This window comes from Embiotoca jacksoni, unplaced genomic scaffold (assembly GCF_022577435.1).
Source record: "Embiotoca jacksoni isolate LCO1_2020_lvr unplaced genomic scaffold, fEmbJac1.0.p SCAF_22, whole genome shotgun sequence".
NCBI lineage: Eukaryota > Metazoa > Chordata > Actinopteri > Embiotocidae > Embiotoca > Embiotoca jacksoni.
Window position 1 is genome coordinate 295,223 of NW_027185363.1, and position 9,325 is coordinate 304,547.

Here is a 9,325-nt window from a genome sequence, read left to right on the forward strand (position 1 = left end):
GATATGATATTTTATTTCTTTAATTACACAGATGAGTGTTCAAAAAAGCTGTATAAAACAGATTATTTACATTATTTTTTGAGTCATATATTAAAGGAATAGTTCAACATTTTGGGAAATATCCTTATTTACTCTTTGGTGGAGAATTATATGAGAAGAGCTCTTTTGTCTGTGCAGTAAATAAAAGGATTTAGCCATTAGCCAGTTAGCTTAGACTATCATACAGACTGGAAATGGGCCAAACAGCCAGCCTAGCTCAGACCAAAGGTAGCAAAATAGGCTTAGCAGCACCTCTAAAGATGACATAATTACACATTGTACAGTATATTGTTTGTACTCAAACCACAGTGTAAAAGCTACTTAGTGGTGGTGGAGGAGGCTAAATCATAATCAAAGGTAATTATTGTTGGGTTGTCAATATTCATCCTGGGGAATGTAGGAAATCATTGATTTAAGTAGATATGTACATTTATATTTACTGTATATAGTAAGCAATGACAACACAGGACAGTACAACATCTATAAACATGATCCCTGTCCTCTCTTTCAGTGTGGAGGGGGACACCAAGCACTGCGTCATCTACAAGACGGCCACAGGTTATGGATTCGCCGAGCCCTACAATCTGTACTCGTCCCTCAAAGACCTGGTGCTCCACTACAAAAACGTCTCCTTGGTCCAACACAACGACCATCTGAATGTAAATCTGGCCTACCCAGTCCTGGCCCGCTCTCAGAACCAGAACCAGAACCAGCACCCCAGATGAATTATCCACCAGCAGTGTAGGACGCCAAGCAGGGTGGGAAACAAAACTTTCACTCGTATGCATTGAGACAAAATCAACCCTTGGACGATTTTTGTTCATGTGTATGAAGTGGCAGGTAAAATAGACTTAAAAGCCAGGGTTCAATAAAAAGGCACGTGTTTTTTTTTTTTGCTGGAGGCTGGTGCTAGTTTCCCACACTAACCCCAGTCCAGCAGAGTCTTATTAACAGCATGGCTTCATAATAAGCACACTACTACTGATAACGAAGCACTGTACAGTTAGCCTGGCTGATGCAGAGAGGTTCAACTTGATAAAAAAAAAAAAAGTGTTGCATTAGCCAGCAAAGACTGTACAGTGTCAGTTATGAAAAAAGTGTGAGAGATTCACAAGACAATATATTTGATACAGAGAAGAAAAGAAAAAAACAGACTAGATGTGTCAAAGGAAGACAAAATAAGCACACACATTTTTTTTTTCAAGAGTGTGGAGACCAGATGGTGGGATGATAGGAAAAATTTATACAGGAGGCACTTTTGTTGTGTTGCCTTGAACACAAGATAACAGTCCACAGACAAAGGCCCGATCTGTCATCCCCAGACTGCCTGCAAACTCTCCGTAGACAAAAGCCTGAGCTGTTATCCGCTGAAAGGACTGGCTTGGCTAAAGCAGGCTGCTTGCTTCACACCTTAAAAGCGTCTGAGAAACCAGTGGACCGGCGGGATGGGGGTGGGGGGTGTAGTCACTGGAGACTGTGGGATGGGAGGGTTTTAAAAAGATGGATTCAAAATGAAAGTTTGCTTAAGTGCCATAGTAATAGCTTTGAATGACCACAAGCCTGTGTAACTAGAATAAAGGGGCACGTCGAGGTTGAAAGAAGGAGGAAATGAATGGCTGTCGACATAGACGAAGCTACAGCTTTAAAAAATATCTATATATAGGTATATTTTTTATGAAATGATCTTTATTTCCAACTGCTTTGGCTTGTTGCTCTCTCTCTCTCTCTCTCTCTTTCTCTCAGTGGGTCTCCTTTTGAACTGACGAGGTACAAAATACAGTAAATGCTGTATAACAGGAAAAAAAAAAAATGCATGGTACATATTTGGTATATTGTGAATATAGAACTAATCACAATACACCAGATGTAAAGGTACATCGATAAATGCAGTTGCACATGATTCAGGTTTCCTTCTGAAATTGAAATTGTGGAAAAACTCCTGCATCGGACGTCTCTTTGTTTCAGACTTCTTCCTTCTTTTTTCATCCTCTTTAATACTGTAGCACCTGTAGCCATTGACTTAAGGCACTGTTAGTGCTCCTCTTATGTGTCTTGTTTCTATATGCTAAAAGACACTTGCAGAGCATAAAACTACGTGATTATTGTATCTTGGGTACTGTATTTGCTTCATCTCTTGTTAGAGTAGACTGTTTTCGTGGTACAGTGTCCTTGCAGATGTTTATTGTTGTTTATTTGATGCAGATTTTTACTCGCGGTACTTCTTCTCCCTTGCGCTTGACTGTTCATTTCATCACAAGCTTGACTCACAGAGCTGTAGAGCATCGATGTGCAAAAAAAGAAAAGAAAAAGAAAGCAGTAATATAACTCGTGTACAGTATATTTCAGACGCAGTGTATGTGACTTTATACAGTTTCATTGCTGTGTTTCTTTATGTTTTCAGAATATTTGCTATGCTTTTAGATTCCGTTTGAGGATGCAAAGTATCCGCCTAATGTGAGCCAAATGAAGGATGTCTTTTCATGTAGCAAGAAAGAAAGAAAAAAAAAAAAAAAAAGAACCAGTCCTGGTGCCATATAGGGTGGCCTCTGTGGTCTGAGAGACTATCCAGTACAGTATGCATGGAGTCCTTCATTTGGGTTGTTGTTTATCGTTTTTTTACTTGGGCTAGTGGTTGAAAATTGTGCTTTTTGTGGTGCATATGGTGTGTGTGTGTGTGTGTGTGGTCTTACTATGCACAACACAGTTGTATGTGTGTAATAAGTTTTAGATTTACAGACAGAGTTTTAAGATCAGTTCCCTCTGTTCTGTGTGTGTTTTTTTTCTCAGTGTTCATTTGGGTTGAGGTAAATATTGTACCACCTCTATTCAACGTCACATTCAAAGCACAGTCTCGTAGATGCAGGGTTATTCAGTTGTTATTATGTGGGTCGATGGAAACGTTGCGATGAAAAGATGCGTCGCCTGATGCTGCTTTTAAACTTGATTTACAAAGAGGATTTCTTGAGATGAACCAATATAAATAATCTTTCAAATTTCTTACATATAGTTGACTGAGAATGCCAAAAAGGAAAAAAAAAAACTATTTTTGTAGAAGGGTATAGAGAAGTCACAAATCATTGACGAGATAACGTTTTTCATAACAGTAAAGTTTTTCAATGTTGGTAATTTGGATTTCTTAAAATTTTTGTCTATTTTTTTTAATTTTTTTATTGAGCGTTAAACATTTACATTATGTTCTTGAATGAGATATTCTCCATTTCTTCTGGTCATAAAAGTCCTTCGAGAGTTAATTTCAACTGAAGACCCAAGCTTCCAACGAACACAGCGCTTTCTGGCATCATTTCTATTACTTAAATGGGGAGCCGCAAATTTTTCCATTCAGACCGATCCCGTCTTCTCATGAACCTTACAGTAACTTGACCTAAAAAAGTTTTAAGTCATCATTTTGATTTCTGTCAGGATGAATCAATTGTACTGTATTTTGCACAGTTCTTGGCAAATAGACGATCCCGAGAATTAAACCGGAGGTGACAGCGGTGCTTCTGATTCGAGGGCTATCCAAACATGAGTGAGAAAGATTAGACGTGCCTTAAGTCATTGTGATGAGCTCTCCTCATTGTCATTGGAGCGTTTCTCCATAAGATGGTGCCACCACCACCACCACCACCACCACATGTTGTGCCCCATGGCTCACACATTTGCCATTTATCAAAAAACAAAAGTCAAGTGAGCATAGTTGTTTTGTGTGTGTGTGTGTGTGTGTGTGTGTGTGTGTGTGTGTGTGTGTGTTAGAGCAACTCAGCATGGTATAGATAGGAGAGTGACAGATTTTAGCTGTGCCTCTTTGTTGTTACATTTATAGTTGTTACATATTCCTTCTTTCTATGGGTGGGGCTGTACAGTAGCTTGGTGCTCTCACACTGTGCACCCAAGCTAGCTTTTATTGGTGATTTTGTTGTTGTTGTTGTTGTTTGTCTGATACATTTTTTTTTCAATAGAACTCAGATAGAAATGTGAACAGTACACATCCGTTGCCCAGTTGTTTAAAGCTCATTCGACAATTAATGCACGCAGCATTTCTCAACGTTTTGTATTAAGTTAGTTCCTTTGTGAACAGGCGATCTGGTTGAGTCATCCACCACTGCTGACACATTCATTATCCAGTTTATTGGACCAACACTTCTGTGACTGCACTTTTATTTTTTTTTTGCTGTTCCACACACTCAAACCAGTGTCGCCCAACAACCATAAACTAACAGACGGCGGTGACGCTCAGTTGTCAATAGTGTTTTTAGTCGATAGTTTTTCAAACAGTATATCAGGAGTGATCGACGTTTTCTTTATGGTATTGGAGTATACAGTGTACAGTATATGCTTTTGTTGTTCTGCAGTCAAACAGCTGATGCTTTTGACCGATTGCAATGTTTTCATGATAGAGTTAGTTTTACTATGTGGGCTGTATGAACTTTGTGATACTTTTCAAACCAATTTTAAGGAGAGCTGCTGGCTCGTTATGCAATTCTTGTAAAAACGGCAAAATTGTACAACTTAACATGATGAAACATTGATTTTCCTGAAGGGTCAGTTCATCCAAATCACAGAAAGACATTTTTTATTTTATTTACTCCTGGTGGTATCTAAACATGGAGAGAGTTGTGATTTTGAAATGTCAAGTCTTTTCAGTTAAAATTTTTTTTTTTTTAAATAGTCCCTGATAAGAACGGGAACACAGTGAGGTTGTGTATTATCCAGATTAACTTGGACATTGTTTCATTATGCTTTTGATGAATTATTGACCAGCACAAATTAAATTCCATTCATCTCCATTGTGCTTGGGTTGACACAAGTTTAAAAGAGGGATATCTCAAAACCTCAGCACATGAAAGTGAAACTACATTCAAGTTTAGATACCACATTGACTGAGTGAAAACCGTGAACAGGTGCTTCTGCCTCGATTTAAGCAGTTTGCTCATCTCAGAGAAAAATAGAAACGTAGAACTGACCAGCTTCCTGCGTTACATGTTAAGATAAACATTTTTTTGCAGCGTACTTTCATCTGCCATATATGCCATGTTTAATGCACAGATGTTTAATAGCTAGTAGCAATGAAACCTGGTCACACAGTGAGATGGGCGTGTAAAGGGCAGAAGATGGAAGACTTTATTGCGCTTTGACTTTGAAACTCTGAAGCTCAAAGCTTTCATCCTGCCCATATATCAGATATGCATTTTGGAGCGTCTCGAAAAGCATCTTTTTCTGAGACAAAAACGATCATTCAAGGAATTAAATATTTTTTTCATCCTTCTTTGGTACACTGTAAATGGTATTTCTTGAAATGGCCTCATACACAAAGCACATCTTTCACTGACTTTAAAGAAACATATATTTGGTGTCTATTAAGGTTTGAAGAATGAGAGACATACTAGAGAATAAATATTTTCAAATATATACTCAAATATCTATATTTTTGGATGATTTCATTCTGATTTGGATTGTGCTTGGAACAAATCAGAAAGAGGCTTTGATGTGAACATGATCTTTAAGACTTGCTCCGCGGCTGCTTTCATGTTCGAGCAGCTCCTGAAACGCAGGCATTTTTACTAATCCGCTGCAGTGAGCTTCATTGTGATCGCCGACAAACTTTTGGGGTTACAGCTGATTCACAAATATGTAATGTATTAAGCATGATTATCAGGATTTAGATGATGAAGCAAGCTCGTGTACATGTGTTAATATTTCCAGAGCTGAGTCTATATGTTAAATGCAGTCTTGGCTGCTTTGCATTTATTAAATATTAGAGAAGAGTTTTTTTTGTTGTTTTTTTTTTCTTTCTTTTTTTTTTTTTTCTTGAAAGTGAGAATCTGTTTTGTCATTTGGAACGTTCAGTTTTTTTTTGTGTGTTTTTTTTTTTGTGAGTAGAGGCAGTGTTAAAAGTTGCACCACAAAAGATACACTTTGATGTCGCCACAGATTGGACTCTGATGCTGCAACAAAGTGAACCATCTTCCCACTGTATCTTACTTTGGTAGACCTTTGGAGTGGATGAAGGTGGGTTTTTTTTTTTTTGGCCTGGACTTAGACTCACGGGCAGGAAATCAAAAGAGCAGAGTAAAAGGTACACGATCACTCCTCTACGCAGATCTTTGTACATGGAACAATGATGGCATTAGAAAGTGATCTTTTATGGTGCCTGAGTATATATATATTTTTTTTATTTGGCTTTTTAAAAAAGCTGATAGAGTTGTCTGTCCAAGTGTTGGTTATTTTCTTTTTGTTTATATGTTAATGATAACCTTACAGAGCCTATAAAGAAAAAATAAGCTAGCTTGAATTTTTTTTTTTCCTCCATACAGAAAAAACAAATACAAATGTTTACAATATGTAATTAACCAAATAGTAAATATGCGTTTGAGAATCAATCTGTCTGTCCCTCAAAGTGGCTGTGATAGATTGATTTATATTTCTTGATTTCCTCTGTCATTTTAAACTTGAAAATGTTATGACTGCTTGTTCTGTTATTTTCCTGTTTCAGTTCGTTCCTCTTTTCATTTCTTTATTTTTTACTTGTGAGAACAGTGCTCCCTCGATTTCAAAATAATAGCTCAACAATATAGTTCCACGGGATTCATTTATCCATCATACATAGTATTTACCAGTCATTCTTTACCTGCTGACTACTTCACCTTACACTGAGCCTTGTGTGTGTGCTGAATCCTAACTTGAGACCCCGTTGCATCTTTTACTGTTTATATTATGCACAGTGTGGTAGATTCCTTTACGTCTCTGCCTGGTGTGTCTCTGCTAAGGACTCAGTTCAAAGAATTTATAGGGGAGTGATGCCCACATGTTGTGAATTAACAGTAAAAACACGCCACTTGGTGAACATGCTTGAGTATAGTTTTTAACCAGACGTGGAAATTCAGGAATACCTATCAGGAGGCCTCCTTATTCTTGATTTTGCACTACACAGCAGACACTATTCAAAAGGAACAGCTGAATCAGTCGCTCTATTGGTCGCTTCACTACTTTTGAAGACCAAAATTTTGCCAATGTAATCTCAGCTTGTGTGTGTGACTTCCATGTAAAATATGACATTAACAACTGCACTTTCATTTCCCCTTTTTCTGTCTTAAGTTCAATCTTCTCACATCACCACTTCTCATTCTGGAATTTCACCTGAAAGGTTGCCATTTGTTCGATGAATCTGATGTGAATGTTGTCGTGTTTTTCACTGGTGTACGGTAGTTCCTATTCAACAGTACGTCGGGTGCAAGTTGGGCTGTGGTACATTTTTGCAACGCCCAGGGCAACACCACAGAGCAACAACAATTTAAAACACTGCTCCTCATTTGACAGCAGTCGCAACAAAACCCACTGCCCGACGGTGTTGCCCAACAAGTTGCTTCGTGTATCACCAGCCTCGGCAGCGACAACAGACGTAGGCCAATAATTACAGTTAATGATGATGTGGTCTTCTCTTTCTTTCAAAATTGGTGGATGGAAATGGATGGGCAGTCAGATAAAGCTACTCTACACCAAAGTGCAATTGAACGCGGAGGGAGCACTGTTGTTTCAGCCAGTAAAGCCTCACTGGTTGTTGTGTGCCCGACCCCGATGCACGAAACGATGGTTCTTCTTCTTCTCTTGTGTGATCCTTCCTCCGTTGGTTTGTCTTAACTCCGGATGCGACAGTTCTTTCTCTCTCTCTCTCTCTCTCTCTCTCTCTCATGTACAGCTTGCTTCAGAGTTGTGTTTGTCCTCAGACAGGTACTCTTTGATCTGTACGGTTCTTTCTTTAGGCTGATGCAATGATTTTAAAAGACAATAAAAGATATATAAAATACAGCGTGCTGCCCTGATTTTTTTTTTTCTTGCCGGCTGTGTTGTTCTGTCCCAAAAGACGAGCTAATCGTTACCTTGTCACAACATCGCTATTCCATACTGTATATTTATGACCTAGTTGTACTGGTTGATTTTTTTTTTTTCTATATAGGCCTAAAACATGATGGCATCCTTCATTTGTAGCAAAATTCTGTTATTTACATTGTAGGTCTCAACTTTTTTTGGGGGGGGGAGATTGGTTCTCTCAAATGAAAGATGGCCTGTAGAGTCTTTGGTCTCATTAAGAGCAGTGGTGGGAGAAGTATTCTGATCCTTAGGTAAAAGTACCAATACAACAATGTAAAAATACTGAGGAGTATGTTCCTATTTTTTCATGCACGTGCACCAAAACTGCACCAATAAAGGCGGTGACAAAGAAAACTGTTGGGAAGTAAATATGGACATGTGTCCATATTTACTTTTAATTTTGTGCATAATAATATGCACAAAATTGGAAAGCGTGAAATAAAACACTTTCATTACTTTTTAATACTGCAATACTTCAGGATTTTTCAGTAGTTAAACACAGAGAAGCAGACAGGAACCTGGGTGAATCATACGGTCATGTTCTGTCCTGTCTGCTTTGTTGTCTCTGCTCTGGTTTTATAGCAAAGTTGGGAGAGATCATGTGAGAATCACCAGGTAAAACCTTTCATAATCTAAAGGGTTTGTGATGTTTTACTGCATGAGTGCTTCTCATGGCTAACCTTAAGCAAGACCTATGGACTGAGGAACTGTGCCGAGACATATGACTGTTTTATAATTAACCAGATGCTGTGTGTCTAAGTCATGTCAAGAAGACTATCCCCAATGAACAGGAAGAGTGACACACATGGGTGAACTGATCACAAGACTGCAACTACACATTTTCAGTTTCCTCATACTTTTTTTTTTATCTGTGCAAAAGCAGATCTGAGAAAGGAACCTTTTCCTGCCTGCATATACAGTGGGTACGGAAAGTATTCAGACTCCTTTAAATTTTTCACTCTTTGTTTCATTGCAGCCATTTGCTAAAATCAAAAAAGTTCATTTTATTTCTCATTAATGTACACTCAGCACCCCATCTTGACAGAAAAAAACTGAAATGTAGAAATGTGTGCAAATTTATTAAAAAAAGAAAAACTGAAATATCACATGGTCATAAGTATTCAGACCCTTTGCTGTGACACTCATATTTAACTCGCATGCTGTCCATTTCTTCTGATCCTCCTTGAGATGGTTCTACTCCTTCATTGGAGTCCAGCTGTGTTTAATTAAACTGATTGGACTTGATTAGGAAAGGCACACACCTGTCTATATAAGACCTTACAGCTCAGTGCATGTCAGAGCAAATGAGAATCATGAGGTTGAAGGAACTGTCCAAGGAGCTCAGAGACAGAATTGTGGCAAGGCACAGATCTGGCCAAGGTTACAAAATAATTTCTGCTGCACTCAAGGTTCCTAA

General features: G+C 38.3%; 1 protein-coding gene across 3 annotated transcripts in view; it reads left to right on the forward strand.

Annotated features, from left to right (window-relative positions):
- The window catches only part of pik3r2 (phosphoinositide-3-kinase, regulatory subunit 2 (beta)), a 34,376-nt gene extending 26,531 nt beyond the window's left edge, over positions 1-7,845 (forward strand). For all 3 annotated transcript variants that reach the window (XM_069157026.1, XM_069157028.1, XM_069157027.1), the window contains one exon: positions 551-7,845. In XM_069157026.1, coding sequence (XP_069013127.1) covers positions 551-764 — 214 coding nt within the window. In that variant the 3' untranslated portion in view covers positions 765-7,845. The remainder of the gene's footprint in view (positions 1-550) is intronic.
- The last annotated feature ends 1,480 nt before the right edge of the window (positions 7,846-9,325 follow it).